General features: G+C 50.5%; 1 protein-coding gene across 2 annotated transcripts; it reads right to left on the bottom strand.

Annotated features, from left to right (window-relative positions):
• Positions 1 to 810: 810 nt before the first annotated feature.
• On the bottom strand, positions 811 to 17,510 carry SCARB2 (scavenger receptor class B member 2). Of its 2 annotated transcripts, XM_041459659.1 has the most exons (13): positions 17,337 to 17,510; positions 12,485 to 12,642; positions 8,751 to 8,898; positions 7,494 to 7,682; positions 6,740 to 6,831; positions 6,371 to 6,490; positions 5,409 to 5,587; positions 5,152 to 5,270; positions 4,455 to 4,528; positions 3,623 to 3,674; positions 2,885 to 3,043; positions 2,664 to 2,734; positions 811 to 1,580 (listed from the first exon to the last, which is right to left on the bottom strand). In XM_041459659.1, the coding sequence occupies exons 1-12, from the start codon at positions 17,451 to 17,453 to the stop codon at positions 2,705 to 2,707; spliced, it is 1,437 nt and encodes a 478-aa protein (XP_041315593.1). In that variant the 5' UTR covers positions 17,454 to 17,510; the 3' UTR covers positions 811 to 1,580; positions 2,664 to 2,704. The 2 variants fall into 2 exon arrangements, with proteins under 2 accessions (XP_041315593.1, XP_041315592.1); XM_041459658.1 differs by lacking the exon at positions 2,664 to 2,734.
• Between the last annotated feature and the right edge of the window lie 270 nt (positions 17,511 to 17,780).

The following is a 17,780-nucleotide window of genomic DNA, read 5'->3' as shown; positions in this document are numbered from 1 at the left end:
TTTAGCTGCTTGTTAATATAATTAACAGCTTAAGCACGCACTGTGTTGCTCATAGAAATAGTGGTGTAATCAATGTAATATCTGTGTCACTCATGGAGGTAATAGTGAGATGAATGTATTGTGTTAGAGAGCTTAGCAAAGCATAAGATGTTAAAAAAAAAAAAAGAAAAAAAGAAGAGGTTTTTGTGTAACTAAAAACAGTGTAAGGCCATCCACTGACCAACCTGTCCAGGTGATAAGGTAACCCTGACACAAACCAGAGCACCGGAGGACAATTAAAGAATACCACGTTAAATTTAAGGAGGACATGCTAAATCCTTATCAGGGCATGTGAAACAGCAGGATGCAGACACAAGAAGAAATAAAATTGGCCTGACACCCAGGATGTCACTCAGATTAGCTGGATCATGAAGTCGAAGAAAGGAGTTCCCAAAACATCACGAAGTTCACAAGAATGCTCGAACAATGCGCGAAGCACATGAATATGCATGTGCACCAGCATGAAGATAACACTGTGGCTGTTGGCCAGGAGCACCCCAGCCCTGCAAATACTGTCCTTTTTTTTTATTAGTAAACTTCACAAAACTCTAAGCAGTGAATTCTGTTTTCCACGCACGGGCAGGGACACCTTGCACGATCCCAGGGCTGCTCCAAGCCCTGTCCAGCCTGGCCTTGGACACTTGCAGGGATGCAGCAGCCAGGAAAAAGGCCCCAAAGCGAGGCCCAAGCAAGGCAAAGCCCAGTGCCCCTCTCCAGAAGACAGCTGCACACCTCCAACACACATCTCGCTTCCCCAGGGAAACACTCCTCGATGACAATATTCTTTTAATAGGGAAGGGTGGAGGAACCTTGGTGACTTTTAACACAGGTTTCTGCTTGACGAGTAAAAAAAAAGTGTCAGGAGCTCTCCGGACCCACGGAGGGGTGCTCTCATCCCCAACACGCCAAGTCTGCATTCCCAACAAACCCCCACGACCCCACCCAGGGGCTGCGTCCCCTGCAGCCCAGGAACAGCTGAGCTGTGGTGCCTGGAGCCGCAGAACAAAGCCCACACCCGAGGGACAGAAGCCTGGCTAGCAAGCAGGGTGGGAACACCGAGGTGGTCTGCACGGAGAAGCGCTTCCAGCCGCTGGCTCGGTCCCACCGTGTGCTGTGACAGCAGCAAGGACACCAGTGACAAACGGAGGGCGCTGTGCCCAGCCCACAGCCCGCGTGTCCCTGTCCCAGGGCTGCCCAGGAGCCCGCTGCCTTCCCGGAGGGCTGTCAGCGATGCCACCCGCGTCACACCCATTCCCTCCGTGGCCGCCGGAGCGGGCACGGACAGAGGGCAGGGCTGAGAAAAGCAGGATCCGGAGCGGTTTGCAAATGGAGTTTGAAAGCTGCGACGTAGCTGAGAGAAAAGTCTCCTCCCTGGCTGACAGCGCAGATCCCTTCCACCTCTGTCCCGGCTGGACACGAGCGTGGCTCCACAGGGGACAGTTGGTGTTAGGTCAGCTCTAATGGTTTGCTCTCCAAGCTCACAGGGGGAATGAAACCTACTAGGACGTCCTGATGAGTGGGGACCTCTCTTCTTCCGTGCTCTGCAAGAACAAAACCACAGCAATGAGAGACCGCAGGCCATGAGAGATTTCCTCCGTGGGAAGCTGCGCTGCCCAGACTCCAAGCAGGGAAAGGAAAAGCTCCTACTTCTAAGGAGAATTCCCTCTAACAGAGCCTAAGGAAGCACCAGAGGGGAGGTGGCAGCTTGGGCAGGGCCCTGCTGCAGCCCCTGACACAGGAGGGAAGGCCAGAACCGGCCAGGGAGCACCAGAAGAGCTGCAGGCTGTGGGATTACCTCTGCTTGCAGGAAAAGCAACAAAAAGCAAAGCAGGAAAAGCACGGAATGCAGGTGTCCCTTTGTCACTCTGAGCCCTGCAGAGTGTTCCAGCACGTCCGAGAGAGCTGGTTTGAAGCTGTGCATGGAGGGTGGGGCAGGAATTCCCAGGACAGGCCTTGGGCAGTGGGACAGACTGACGCCCTGGCTGAGCTGCTGGCAACACAGGCAGGCTCAGAAGGGAAGGAAAGGGAAAAGGACCAGCCTGTCCTGCACAGGAAACTGAAGTGCAGTCCCATGGGGATGGCATGGCAGTGGATCCCACTGACCCAGAGGGGTTCCCCAGGCACAGAGGGGAGTTGTAAGACAGCATTTAGGGAACAACAAACACACGAGGCCACAGTGACTATGAAAACAGCCTCCTAGAGAACCCAGGCTATTCCTCTAACCAAAGGCTCCACACTTGGTGCCATCTGAACCCTGCTATGGTGAAATGTTGGCAGCAGCTTTCACCCCGACAGGCACCTTAATGCCAGCGTGTCATCTTGGGACAGAAGTGCTCATAAACAGATTTACAGGCTGTCTTGTAAACAGACAATACTGGAGAATACTCCCTGCTGCTGCTGTCTGTGCAATTCATCTGTTCTTTGGCCACAAATTCGCATGGTGATTCTGGAAAATCACCCACTGGCACAACGCAGTTCTTCTGCTGAGAACACTGACACCAACTAAATCTGTCCTCAGGAATGGTGGAGTTTTTGCATCTTATCCTTCAGGGTCCTCTAGACAGGCTGATTTGTTTCACTACTGTTGGCAAGGGAACTGGGCACAGAGACAGGACCTGCCTTACCAGGCTCCTCGGATTAACTCCGCTCCTTTGCTTTGGCGCGTTTATTCTGAGTCTATTAAAACTTCCCCTCCCTAGAAAGGTCATTCCCAACAAAAACAGTATAAAAACACGTGCAGAAAGACACCAAAAGGTAAAATCAACCACACAAAAACAAAAAAAAAAAGAAAAATCAAATGCAGGCAGATGGACAGCAAGCAAAGTCAAATCCAAGTGCTGCTTACCTCTTCAGTTATCCTCTGGGACCTGCAGGCCAGCACAATGAAAACAATCCCAAACACAATCCCCAGAGCCATGATTACAAAGGGGATCCCAGTCACAACACTGGCTTCCAGCAGGACGTGCCTGAGTTTGCTGGCAGATGCTTCATCAATCAGAACACTCTGGAGCAGAAAGAAGTGAAAAGGAAATTGAAAAAAAAAAAAAAGTTCATTTATTTCTGTGCTTTCTGTAAGATCACTTTGGTGAAGGGCAGGGAAACAACACCCCCACAACTCTCCACCACTGCTTCCTGACATACTTCCCCCCTAAAATTCTTCCAGGGGGCAGAGGGATCACCTAGTCTGTATTTCAAAGGAAAAAAGGGAGTTTGAACTTTTGGTTTAGGAATGGACTGACACCAATTGATTCGGTGATCCGAGTACAGCTCAGGAATATTCACAGCAGATGACTCAGGAAAAGGTGTGATCTCCTCCAGCCCTGCCTCTGTCTGAGCACCCCTTTTCCTCATGGCCAACTCCTCTGAGTTTAAAAGGATTGTCTGACTGAGAGTGTTTGGCTGAAATTAACACTACAACAAACAGCAGGAGGGTGTTAGCTAAGAAACAGCAACAGCTTCCTACCTATCTTGTTGTTGTACAAGCAACAAGAAAATCAGCATTTTCTTTTCTGGCTGCCTCAGAGGGTATTTCTGCAAGCATTAACATGCCACAGTGCTGCAAAGACATGGCAAAACTATTTACCTCATTTATATACATCACTGGGAAAATCAGCGTTCGGATGTTGCCGGTTTCACTGCGTGAAAAAAAAATAAATTACGGGTTTGGAACTTTTCCACCTGAGGGTTGTGAAGACAGATTATACAAGAGCAGTGAACATGGAAAGTGTCCCTAAAAAACCTCTGGGCTGTTCCTCTTTGCTGTGGATTTTCACCTCCCTGCTGGACTAGGACAGTTTTGATCTCACGGATGGATAAATTCTGGTTTGGGAGCAGGGACTTTGTGTTTTGGGACTTGGTGGGCAGGGAAAGACAGGAATTCATCCAGGGCTCATTAGTAACTCAGTGACAGATTTGTGCCAGGCAGCAGGACTTGAGCTAAGCTGATGTTGAAGGTTACTCCTGCTTGTAAAACACAGGAACTATTGTCCAAGCGACATGGGCACAGCAGCAAAAATCCCCCAACAGTTGGCACATGTGGAATCCCAGCTCAGGCAGGAGCTGTGTTACTGTGACAGCTCCTGGACACTGGGAAACAAACCTGAAGAACACCCCTGAGTCTTCCAAGGGGACTGGGCAGATAAAATACTTGTGTTGTAGTTATTACAGCCAAGCTGTGCCAGTAAACATCAGGAGGAGTAGCTGCCATACAGCATTCTTTACTCTGCAGGTGCAACTACAGAATCTGTGTCACCTGTGAGAGGGGAGCATAGTGCCCCTTGGAACTGAGATTTGGTTGGCCTTCTCTCTCTCACACTTGCTCTCTCCACCCCATATTCCATCAGAACACTGCAGAAAAAACCATGCTGAACATCAGCTTAGATATGAGACTGCACCCAGCAGCAGAGAACACTCACAAAAACTCAGGTAATTTTCGGACGTGGACGTTGACCTGCATCCGCTTGGCTGCCTGCAAGACGAGCCCTGTCAGCTGGGGAATAAAAGAGATCAGTGTTAAAAAAACCAGAGAAGGTGAAAGAATGAGAGCTGTGAGAACGCAGGAAGAACCTGGAACACACACACACAGCAGGATCTGCACTGGACCTCAGGAGAGCAGCTGTGGAATTTCCTCCTGCTTTAGCTGCACATAACAGCCTGGTGAGTCAGAGCACTGTTTCTGTAAACCAGGCAGGTGGTGACTGTGCTCTTTTCCTTGACCCACATTTGTCTGTGGGGGTGTAGAGATCACTGCTGTACTGGTTTTAGCTGGGAGAGAAGTGATTTTCTCCACAGCCGCTGGCATCAGGCTGTGTTTTGGAGCTGTGGTGAAAACAGCGTGGGTAACACAGAGATGTTCCAGCTCCAGGCCTTTTCTGTTTCTCACACTGCCCTGCCAGTGAGTGGGTGGGTGGGGTGTGTGAGACACTGGGAGGGGACAGGGACAGGACAGCTGACCCAAAATGGGATCTCCCATTCCATCCAGCATCATGGAATTACTACAGATTCCTTGAGGTCAACGGGACTACACCAACACCCACCACACAAGGAGGTGACCTAAACCCATGTGCTTGGATCCACTCACCTACAGAACCCTTGAAAAAAGGCTGCACTTACGGGATTGATGTCCAGAAACGTCTCATGGTATTCTTTCCTGGGATGCATGCCCTCTATGTCCTCTACAAACTTCGGATCTGCCTGGTAAAAATGTGGAGCCGACAGAAAGATTGGAGCACCTGGGAGGCGAGAACACCGAGTCAGCACCACAACAAAAGGCCGAGCAAGGGGAAGCCTTGGAGGAGCCCAGAGCTCTGAGAGGAGAAGGGCTCCCTGTGGAGCTCCAAAGGCCAGTGGGACGGGCACACTGAACCCACCCTGCTTGCAGACGCTGACGTTGAGCACGCCGGTGCCGGGGCAGTTGCCGGCGGGCACGCAGAAGCCGGCGTTGGCCGGGTTCACCGAGGTGTTGGCAAACACCATGGAGGAGGGCACGAAGCGGAACGTGGGCACCCCGGCCACGGCTCCCGAGCTGTCGTACACCAGGAACAGGGACCTGCGGGGAAGCAGAGCAGGGCCAGGCGTGTCAGGCTGCAGCAGCACTGAGCCCAGCCACACGTGTCCCCCTGCAGTCCCACCACGTTGTGATCACATCACATCGGGTTGTCCCGGGTTGCAGTCCCACCACGTTGTCATCACATCACATCATCCTGCTGCTGCAAGGAACAGATGGACCCCACGTGAGTGCTGCTACCTCTGCTGGGAGGGACCAGGAAAGGAACACGGTCGTGGAAGGCAGAACAATCTGAATTCAGCCTAAGACATGTCTGTATTGATTTAAATAATTCCAGGCTGGTTTTGTTCTTCAGGCACCGGGAAATCAGCAAGAGGGGAGGCAAGGTGTTACATAAGGAAGGAAAGGCCAAGATTTCCTTGGCACATTTCAAACAGCATCATGTAAAGTCATGAATCTCTGAAGAGAGCAACCTGGGTTCTCTGAAAAAGCACAGCTCAGAGGAACACTTTGCAGGAAAGAAGCTTAAGGATAGCTCATCTAATTCCTTCCATTCCCCTCAATACTAGCTTTGCAGTCCAGTCTATTCTTGCAGTTTTCTTCCAAATTCTCACCTCACAAATTTCCATTTTCAAGTAACACATCCTTAACTGCAGACTGGGAGGGTATTTTGTAGCTCTCATGTTCCCACCACTAATAAATGCAGAACACTGTGAGTGTTAAACGAAATCACAGGAGGAGAAGCACCAGCCTAACATGCCACCTCGAGAGGAATGGATGTAAACGCTCTGCTTTGAAGCCTGAGTGCCACTGTCTTCTCCTTACCTGCAGAAATCTGAAGAAAAGATGTAAATGTTCTCATCTTTGCTGATCAGCGGGTGAAAGGACGTCCCATCTGTGCCGTTGATCATGTTACATGCCTCTGTTGTCCACCAGCTCAAGGACCTGAGGAAAGGGAAGCAACGAGAGCAAGGGCTAAAAGATGTCTGGGCAGCAAGCAGTCAGGCCATGCCAGCTCCTGGCCTAGGCAAATGGGAATCAGACCTGCACAGAGCCAATTCCTCCTGCCTCAGCTCTGCTAACAACAAAAGGCATTGAAAGGGGTTTAAAGTTGCACTTTCATCCTCCTTAAACTGGCACCAGGCAAGCAAAGGGCAGACTGTGACAGAGGCAACAGTACACTGAGAAACTTACTCTTTTCCTTTCCACTCCACAATCCTGGAGAAGTTCAGGTAGTTCGTTTCCCCACTCAGGAAAACATATTCTCCATCATCAGTTCCATTCATCTGCAAACAGAGGCAGGAGCTTTCAGTGGCTCCACTCATTCTGTGCCACTGCAAGGGGGTGGCAGGACTTGAAGTTGTCACCACTCCAAATCCACCCCAGGAGTGATGGATCCCCCGAGAGCTGTGCAGTTCATTGAACTCCACCCTGGACAGGAATGAGGTGGAAGTGACATGGGAAGATCCTTACACCTTCCAAAAGCAGGAAATAAAACACCAGATGAGCCTTTTCTCCCTTTAAGAGCTGCCCCTTGAATAAAGAGCCCTCAGGAAGAAAATACCCCACAGAAATGACCTCAGCACTGCAAACATCCCCATGAAGCAATGATTTCCCCCCAGACCAAAACGACATGCAATGACCAGAAACACTGTGCAAGCCAGGAATGGCTCCAGCACAGAATTAACATCCAATTTCAGTCAGTTACTAGGGAAATCAGGACATTTTTCCAGCAGGACATGCAATGACCAGAAACACTGTGCAAGCCAGGAATGGCTCCAGCACAGAATTAACATCCAATTTCAAATCAGGACATTTGCACAACTGGCTCCACAAAGCCCACGCCATTCAAGCGAGCACAGGCAAAATGGGAGGATGCTGTCCTTGGAAAGCTTTATGCATCCCTCATCCCCCAGGGCCAGCAGCAGCAGGCAGAGCCAGCAGTTACCTTGCTGAAGAGCCCGAAGACGGGGTCGATCTCGGGGTGCAGGACGTGGATGGTGGCCAGCAGCCTGTCCTTGTAGCCCCAGAGCAGCTCGTGCACGCTGCGCACGGTGAACAGCGACTCCTGGTACAGCAGCAGCAGCACCTCCGTGGCAAACTGCAGAGGGCTTGACCTGGTCCACTCCATGGCAGTCTGCCAGGGCATTGCAATGAGGGAGCAATGGTCAGATTTGCTGGGCAAAGATGCTTTCCTCCGCTGCGCATTGATTTCCCCAAAATTCTAACATTTATTTCCTTCCCGGCTGACAACAGAGGTCATAACAAAAGGAGGGTGTTTCTTTGGCCTAACCAACACGTGGTTCTTCTTGTACTGCCTCTTACAGTACATCACAGCCAAAAATCTGAAGGAGAGATAATCCTTACCACCACGAGATGCCTGGGAGCAATTGAAAACACAGGGTCTGTATTGTCTGCAACTTTCAGGAAGCTGATTCCTGTCTACTGCTATATACAGGGCATTTCTGGACTCATTCATAAATCAGGCATTTTTGGAAGTGCTGGGGAAAAAGCTGAAATGAAAGTACCCTGCAACTGAAACTAAACCAGGATGAAGAGTAAAGGCTGAATCATACCCCCAAGTATTTGAGTGCAGCCTGACTGCCTCTGGAAGCTGTGACAGCTTGGGATCTGCTTGTTGTCATGCTATCCCTGTATAAGACCAAAATAATGGCCTGCCTGTGATCACTATGAGACTCTATGTCACCTAGCACAGTCTGAGGGTACATTTTTTATTTTAATTTCACTCAGCTCTGTCTGGAATTGCTCTACTGTAGTTTGTTTCTGGTTTGAGAAGCAGACTTGGAGGCAGCTTCTCCAATTTTGACAAAATAACCCCAAGCATTCCCAACTCCCTCATGCAGAAGCCAGAGGTCCTCCTAGACATTTGACATCACTGATTCCCTGGTTTCACTGACTCATGGAATCCCAGCAAGCCTGAATTTCCCCTTGTCCCTGGAGAGTGTGTGATCTCCTAGCACCAGGGGAAGGCACTGCAGAGGTGAGAGGAGGGGGAGGAACAAAATAAACCCCCCACAACAGTCCAGCCCCAAAGTGAGACCAGCATCTGCCCAGGACACGAGCTGCCTCTCTTCTTCTTCCATCACATTCATCCACCACAAAGGGAGAGTCAGGATGAAGCAACACCCTGCTCCTTCTGAAGTGTGTCAGGATGAATTCCCAGCAGGAATGAAAGAGAACTCACCACTGCAGGGATATTGACTGTCCTGATCAGGTCCACTTCAGGGTCTCCCACTGACTTCTCAGGTTCAAATACGTAAGTCTTTGGGTTTAGAGCAGACACTTTGGTTCCGTTGTCCAAAAACTGGACGTGCACTCTTGGCCTGTATTCCCTGAAAGACAAGAGTATGTTCTCTAATTGAGTTAAACAAGTAGACACAGCACTAATCACAATTAACTCTACTGCTTTAAGCACATAAAGGGTGGCATTTTCAGTTCTTTGGAAGCAGATTCCCCCACTGACACAAACCCCCTGCTGTGTCTGCGTGTGCTGAGTCAGACCTCACGGGGCGTCTCCAAAAATGCCATCCTGAGTGCTAATTGCACCTCATTTTTTTCCTCATCTTTAAAAACCTCAAAGGAAGGACAACAATTTCAGATGGCTCAGAAGGATTTAGAGACACTGTATATGAGATTGCCCTGAAGTCCAGTTTGAAAATGAAGCTTTTGCCTCTGCTGCAGGCAGAATCCACTCTCAGAATGATGCTGGCTGCTTGTGTGTCAGGGACCTGACCTAAGAACCCACCAGAATCCTTCTGCTGGCTCAGAGCACCAGGGCTTACATGTGGCACAACCACAGAAAAAGCCTCATTTTAGTTCTTCTTTAATTCTCCAGCAGGATTCCTGGGCACGACAGAAATTCGACTGAATTTTTGCTGCTTGCTACCCATGGCCTGGGAGGTTGCTGCTGCTCCTGTCTAAGCACTCAGACAGCAGGATAAAACTCAGGATTGCTGACAGACCGGTCCAATTAGCAGGGAACATCAAATGCTACCAGCTTGCCTGACAAGAAAGTCAGATCCTAATTACCCTGACATGTCAGGAGCACAAGGGAGTTCCCATTGCCATTAGCACCTGACCAACCAGGACTGTGCAGCTGTGCAGAGCAGGCTGACACACACGTGGCTCCAGCAAATCCCAAAAGGGTAATGGCAGCGGGCTGGCACATGCAGGAGTGAAACTCCTGCTGTTTCCTCAGCCTGCAGTGACTCAGGAGCCTGCTGACTTTCACATTTGCCTGGGTAAACGTCGAGTCACAAGACGTGAGGGAGAATTGTTCTGCCAGATGTTGTGTCTGATCTTCTGCATTTAGTTTGGGTCGAGATTGTGTCCTGGCTGCACTGGAGCCATCAGTGCAGCTTCACAACAGGCTGCATTGCTCTGGCTCAGCTTTCACAGCTCAAGCAAACTGGAAAGGCCTGTGAAACTACTGCTATTAGAAACCAGCCACTTCCCATTTTCTTACCCTCAGTGTCTCTACCACTCCCCAGCATCCCTGCCACCCAGGAACATCTTGGTCTGGCAACACTTCCAGCTTGACTTGGCAAGAGCCTCTTGGACAGCAATCTATTTTATACCCCAGGGGTGGAACTGAGGGGAATGGAAATGGACAGCTGTGAAATCCTCCCTAAAATAGGCCAGGAGTAACCTGAGACACCTCTCCAGCTCTGGAGAGGAAAATAATACTCCCTGATGCCCTGATGAGGGATATGAGTAGGAGGTTACTAAAGCTCTAAGATGTTAAAGTTAAAAAGTTGTACATGTGTGCAAGACCAGACAATATTCCAGTGTTCTTTGGGACTCAGCAGGCTTGGGCAGATAGGCAGCTTGAACTTTGTAATTACTTATTTTACATGGTGCCAGCTCAACTTCCAGGATTTAAAAGCACAGGCACTACTATGTTTTTGTTACAGAATCTGCCTCAAGTGCTTTACAATGTATGCTGGTGAAAAGTCTGAGCTGCAGGATGAGACTCCCTGGAGCCCTCCCTGTCACTGACTGGATTTTTTTTTCCCCTCTGCTTGTTCAGCCCAGTTCACTCCCAGCCTTTCCCCAAACACCCTGTTTTATAAAAACACGGTGCCGTGCGCTTGACGTGAGTGCATTTCAGGAGTTCTGCCACGTGCTAAGGCCAAACGAGGCTTCAGTGCTTTGCCATGCAGGGCCTGTGGAACCAGCTGGAGGTTTCTTCCCTGGCTGGAGCATGCAGTGTGGCTGGAACACCCCTCCCTGTGCTCCCACACACCTCCTCTCCTCCCACCCACTCACCACAGCCAGGCCAGGCTTATGGAACCTGCTGCAAGAGAGCTCTCCACTTCCTAACTTTTCCTTCTTCCTCTATGGAGGAAGAGCAGAGCACAGGGAGATCCTCTCCAGACACGCCAGAATGAGGCCAAGCAAACCAGGCAGAAGCAGCTGGAATGTGCAGCCTCTTTCCTTCCCTCCCTGTCCCCACCAAGAACACGGCAGGGAGGGCCGGCGTCGGGGACCCGCTCGCAGGCATCCCTCGGCGTGGGATGCAGGGAAAGGCTCTCCCAGAAAACCAGCAGCTCAGGCTGGGCCTCCCCTGGGGCAGGGACCAGCCCAGCCACGACAGCACCAACCCCATCCACCCTGCTGAGCTCCTCCATGGGCAAGGTGCAGCTTCCCAAGGCTGCGTGGAACACCCAGGAGAGACTCGGAGCTAAGGAAAGGAAAGAAGAAGCTGGCAAAGAGGACTGAATGTGGTGTCCTGTGTGCAGCTCTGTGAACCCTGGAGCTGGTCCTGCTCATCTTCCTGACACTGAACACACTGGGTGAGAACACTGCTGACTAATGCCCAGCGTTACGCTACACACACCTGAAGGAAAGCTTGGCAACTGGGGAGCTTGTGGATCATCTTTTCTCCAGCTCTTCTGGCTCCTGTAAGAGCAGGGATTTTGCCAAAGCACCACATGGAGTTTGCCAAGACTAAACAGACACAGGACTAGAATGCAGAGGAGACAGGGGAAGGGATTGTTGGTGGGGGGAGAAGGGAAGCTGAGATGTGGGAAGAAGGAAGCTGAAAGGCAAGAGATAATGTAGAAATCGAGGCTCCCACAAAGGCTTCTGCTTTCATTCCAGCACTTTTTCAAATACAAGAGATTCTGATGATTTTGCAGCTTAGGTAAAGACAGCTCCTTCTGGCACTGAGCCCGTGCCTGGCCTGGATGAGCCTGCGTGACCAAAAGTGGGCTGACATTCAGGAATCCACCTTCTTGCTGTGGTGATGAATTCCTCATCACACCAGGACTCCAGGACCACAGCCCTTCCTGCCACAGCTGCAGGCAGCTGAGCACAACACAGCTCTGAAGGAAAACTCTTTTGTAAGGGGACTTTCAAATCCCTCCGTGCCACACAGGACAGCTCTAGGAGTTGGACAATATTTAACACTGCACACAGCCTTAGTAAAACCATCAGTAAAAATGAGAGATGGGTTTAAAAGCTAAGCAGGTTTTTCAGAGAGGGCTGGCTCAGGAAGACCCTTTTAGTACCACTCTAAGTGTTTTTCTGGCCTCATTTTACCCATGTGGATGGTGCAACTCCAGCTAGGAACCAATTCCTGAGCGAGCATGAGTCACACTTTTGTGCAACACTCCTCTCTCCCCAGCCTCCCAAACATCCCCAGCCCACAAGACAGCAGGCCAGGACGCATCAACTTCCTCTGTGTTCAGCAGTGAAGAACAGCAGCACACCAGCAAAACTGGGCCCAAAATCTGACAGAAGTCACTGGCCTGCAAGCATCAGTGCTGTCTGTGTGGGCTGTGACCATGCTCTTCCCCTGGATAAACCTCCCCTCACACATTAACTCCTAGGTTTTCTCCCACAACAGGATCCCAAGCCTTCTGGATTCGTCCCACAGCAGTTTTTGTGGAGTGTGGAACTCCTGAGAGGTCCTACCTGTAGGTGTATGGTCCTATTTCCTCTACGAGAGGAGTGGCGCCTTGGAGCACTTCCAAAGGATTTGTCACATTGAAGAAGTAGAACTGCATGTAGACTGGGGGAGGAGGGTCCTCCCAGGCCTCAAAGGTTTCTGTGCCATTCCTCAAGACTGTTCCCTGAAACAAGAGAAAGGCACATCAGCTGCTGATGCTACCATGCTGCATGGCACTGAGAGGAAGAGGAGAGAGGAATTGCATGCCCTGGGAGCAAGCACAGGCAGTAAGACTCGAGACAGACCCCAGTTCTAGATCTGCTTTGCTTTGGGGCAGCTCAGTGAACACCAGCCAACCCAGGCACCTGCTCTCCTGGCCACAGGCAGCACTGCTTGCTTTGTAGTTGCACTCCCCCCCACAGACAATGGTGCCTGGCATTTTTCAGAAGGGAGGCTGATCAGCTGCTACTCAGCAATCCTGTTTCCTTTCCTGCATCAGTAAAAACCTCCACCTGGTGCAAGACACCACAAAAGGTGCCAACATTACAGATAAAAGTACAGCTCGATGCTGGGAGCCCAAAAGAGTCCTGGCCTCGATGATTTCTTTGCCCAAGAAAGTCAGATTCCAACACAGCTGTGAGATTCTGTCTCCCAAGCAATTAGACTTTGGTTTTCAGCGGCCCGTGAGAAAAACTGTGAATGACAAATTGCTTTCACACAGGATCACTCTAGGATTTGTGCCTTTCCAAGGTCTTTGAATAGGAGAAAGATTTGTTCTCCCTCTGTCTTTAATTTCTTTCCTACAGCAATGTCAGCACCTGCATCTCCAGACCCAAGGTGTGTCAGTCTATTTTGTAACCAAGCTATAAACCATTATTTATAACAGAAGCACTTAGGAAATGAAACTAATTCCCTTACCTCAGTGATACCCCTTATCAGTATATACAACTGTCACAACCACACCTGTCATGTGGAGCTCTGCAACAGAGATCTCAACTTTATTACTGTCCTGTGTTGGATAAAAATTCACCCCACTATAAAGCATCCCCACCACCAAAATCAAGGCTTTTCGTGCAGCTACAACTCTGGAACTGCTGCAGTGGTCACACAGAGAAAACTGGCTTGCAGAGTCAATGTTCAGGAATAAACACAAAGAAAAGTCTATCTTTGAAAACCACATCACCTGTAGGCGGAAAAAAGGGAGGAGGGGAATGATTTGCAATTAAATGGTTCTCATCAACACTCACTCTTTTCATTCTTCTGAGAAAACAAGTGGAATATTGTGAGTGGAAGCTCAGAAGCAGGGCAGGCTGGACAGCTGCCAGCTCGTGGTCAATGTTCAAGGGGTCTTATCAGCCACACTTGCCTCAGGACTCATTCTTGGCCTTCCCACTTAAGGAGGCGTTTTCTCTCCATGGAGACTTGAATTTTGAAGGATGAGATAAAGAGAAGACTGTTCCAAAGACAAACTCATTGGCAGGAGCTGGGCATGGCAGCAGGAATGCTGAATGGCAGCGAGAGCCAGCCCAGCTGGTGGCACTTTGCACTTGCAGCCTGCTTTCCCTGTAGGATTAAAACCCATTTATGCTGTGCACACCTCAAAAATTAATGTGTTTCAGACACGCTTGAGGAGCTTGGAGCTCTTCTCTGGAACTACCAGCACCTCATACATGCAATTTCTTACACAGCCTGATGCTTTAATCATGTTTTCTTATCATTTATGCCAAGGAGACTCATCTCTGTATTCCCTAGTATTCACTAGTCATATTAATTACAGATTTATTTCTTGGATTGTGTGGCACAATTTGCACCTCCCACAGAAATTAAGTGTCTACTTATAGCTCTGTACAGTGACAGCAAACGCAGATTCACAAACTTGTGAGATGGATTCAGAGAGACTCCCAAAAACTGTCAAATAATGAAACATGCTAAGCTCTTCTGATTTTCACCAAATGTTACCAGGGATATTTCAGTCTATCACAGGATGGTACAAGGACATCAGGGCTTCTTCTTTCCAAGCGGAGTCCAGTGTTTCCAAGCTCATTTCCAGTGTTCCAAAGCATCCTTCCTGCTGACTGCATTTATCAGCCAGCCCTGAACCCACAGCTCTCTCATTTGCTGCTGTTTCCTTGCCTTGACTGTGCTTTACACACAGGAAATAAACAGGGAGCTTTCACTCCCAAATATAACAGCTACTGGCAGTGATGGTGGGAGTGGGAAATGGCACTGAACATTCCTGAAGCCTACAGAGAAAACTTAATTTCTTTTTAAAATTTATTTCCTGGAACCCCTAAACGTTTTAATTCAAAGATGCACTTTTATGTGTTCATCTATCACAGAGTTTAACTACAACTTGCTAAGGTGGTGGGGTAAGTGTTCAGACCAGCATGAACAGACCTCTCCACTCCTGCACCTTGGGAATGCCCTGTCCCAAAGGAGCATCCCAATGGATCCTTCAGCTAGGCCTTCATATTAAACTCTCCTGAGAGCTCCAGTGTTTTGCATTAAACAACAACAGCAAAAAATGATCAGTACATCAGCTAAATCAAAGGAGCAAACATCCTCCTCGTCCTTTTGGGCCTGAAACATTCCAGCCAACTCAGCTCAAGAGATGCCTGGCGACAAGTCCAGTGGAATTTCAAGGAGTTTGGAGTGTGTTTTCTAAAATTCCCAGCCTAAGGGATGTGCTGTGAAGGAAACACCCAGGCCAAAGGACTGACTGACTTCCAAGTTTGAAATGAGGAGCATAGCTCCAAGATTGATTGTGTGTGTATAGATATATATATATAAATATAAAATATTAGGTTGTATTCACAACCTGCACTCCTACAGCAATAAACCCACCAGCATCTACCCATCAGAGGGCACAAAGCAACAACACTGGCAGCTGGAATGCCTTTCTCCTGGAGAAGACTCATCCTTGGTCATTACAGATTTTTTCCCACTACTCTCTCAAGTTTCAGGTGGTAGGCCCTGATAACAAACAGGTTTTGGAATTCTGCTTGGGATGGCACGTTTAGTTCACAGAAATTAAAAAAAAAAAAAAGCAGATAAAGAATAAGTTGATGAGACTTGAATGCCTTCTGGGAAGAGTGCTGCCAGTGTTCTTGTCACAACACATCTGCTCAGTGAATTTCAAGAGGTGTGAAGTCTGACAGCAGGCTGGATTCCCACTCTTCCCACACCCTCTCTGTATCCTTTGGCTGGAAAGGCTGCTTGCACACAACCCCCAGGGAAAGCAGAGCCATCCTCAGCCTTTCACAGGTGCTGCCTTTGGAGATACAGGTGCTTCAGCTGCTCCAAAACACGGCTTTCCACTCCAGCTGCACTTGAGACTGCCAAGACAGCCCCGCTCCAGGACGCTTGGAAAGCCCTCAAAGGAACAGGGACTCCTTGCAAAAGCTCGGGTCTTGCCCCATTCCAAGGGCAAACTGAGATTTGTCTATTTGCACAAGATTTTCTAAGCCGCACACGCGGTTACACAAGAGACAGCAGCTTTCCCGACTACACACAAACGAGGGGAAGCTCACGTGGGATAAAGCAAAGGTGGAAAGCAGCCAGCTCAGCAGAGTGACTGGAGCAGCCTGCTGTGGGGCTGCGCTTCCCCAGCCTGGAGGGTGTGACTCCTGCACAAGGCGCTCCGGGAGCTGGCAGGGAGCCGGCCAGCTCATTCCCTGCCATCCAGATGTGTGCCAGCAACGAGCTGCAGAGCAGCAGGCAGCAAAGGCCTGATTTCCCGAGCTCTGGAAACTTTAGCCTGCCTTACTGCAAGGCCTGCGGAGCAAACGCCAAGTGGCTCTTACATAAGTTGCTCCGGGAGATAATGCGGTAAGGAGGATCACCCCTAATTCCTGACAGTCCTGCTCCAAAGCACTGCTCCCACCCCGCTGCTCTGGGAACGGCAGGAAGAATGCTTGGAAGCAGAACTTCTGGGATGCAGGAGAGGGCAGACTCCTTCCCAAGGAGAGCCAAGATCAGGGGGATGGAGCTGCGCGTCCAAGTGGCACAACCTGCTGTAAGCTGACTGCCAACCCCACGCTGTGCTTGCTAAACCAAACCGATTGGAGACAATGCAGTTTCCATGGTAGGAAATGCTCCCTGTCAACAGCCCAGAGGAAAGAACAGTAGGTTAGGACATCACAGATAATCTGGTCACCAATTAGACAACAGCACTGGTCAAACCCCTTCGCTGGTTAGCACTCCTGGCGTCTCTGTCAGAATAAGAACTAAGATGATATTCCTCAGATAGATAAATAATTGCTCATTACAAAGGATTTCCAAGAGAGTTCCTAACACAGCTGGGCCACTGCAGAAATGCACAGAGCCACTCTGGGAGAGAAACAGAAGCTTAGGCAGGGCAGGAGCAGTGCAGGCCTCTGCATCCCCAGGATGGGTGTCCCCAAGTGTGGAACAACCTGCTGAAATGCCTGGCTGCCATCACCAGCCTGGGGAACCGGCAGACACCGTGTGTTCCAGCCCACAGCACCTCCCTCCCTGCTCCAGAGGCACCAGTAAACGGAGCAGCAGAATAAGTATGAAAGCTGCAAGCAGTTTATGATAGAGATAGCAAAAATAAGGGGTGCTTTAGGTGCCCCCTGCTCCCCTCAGGTGCTGCTGCTCCGGAGAGAGCCCCACAGCCAGCCACGCTGCCCCAAGAAGAGGCATTTTCACCCATCCCCACCCGATTTTTACCCAGCCCAGGGACCAGCGCAGCCTGAGCTCCATTCTGAGCCTCAGCCCAGGCGGGCGGCGCAGGGCAGGGGGGGTTCAGAGCCCAGAGCAGCGTTGCTGCGAGGAGGCAGCCAGCCCTCTCCCTCCCTCCTTCAGCTATTTCCAGACGGAATAAACCGCTAAACAAGCACCGAGCAATGCTCTTACCTGCTTCACCTGCAGATCCACCACCGTCTGGAAGACGTGCGCGACCAGCAGGGAGATGCTGGCGATGAGCAGCGTCATGGCCAGCACCCCCACGGTGACCAGACACAGCGACTTCATGGCTGCTGCTGCTGCTCCTGCCGCTGCCGAACGGGGAGCGCCGGGGCTCCGCCGGGAAAGGGCTCCGGGGGCGGGATCGCCGCGGGCCCCGCCCGCCAGCGCCGGGAGGAGCCGCCGCTCCGCCCGGGATGCTCTGCTCTTCCGGGGGATGCTCTCCTCTCCTGGGGTCGGGACAAGGTATTATCCCAAAGGAACGGGGCGTGGGTGCTGCCCGCAAGGATTCCTGGCACGGCCAGAAGCCTCGTGCCCGCTGGGGATGGCACGAAGGGCGTTCTGGAAAACAAGCGGAGGAGGTCCACGGCGAGGTTATTGCGGGAAGGCTTGAAG

The sequence above is a fragment of the Pyrgilauda ruficollis genome, unplaced genomic scaffold (genome assembly GCF_017590135.1).
Source record: "Pyrgilauda ruficollis isolate IOZ18807 unplaced genomic scaffold, ASM1759013v1 scaffold139, whole genome shotgun sequence".
Taxonomy (NCBI): Eukaryota; Metazoa; Chordata; class Aves; order Passeriformes; family Passeridae; genus Pyrgilauda; species Pyrgilauda ruficollis.
Note: the sequence above shows the minus strand (reverse complement) of the source record. Positions and strands in the feature narration are given on the sequence as shown.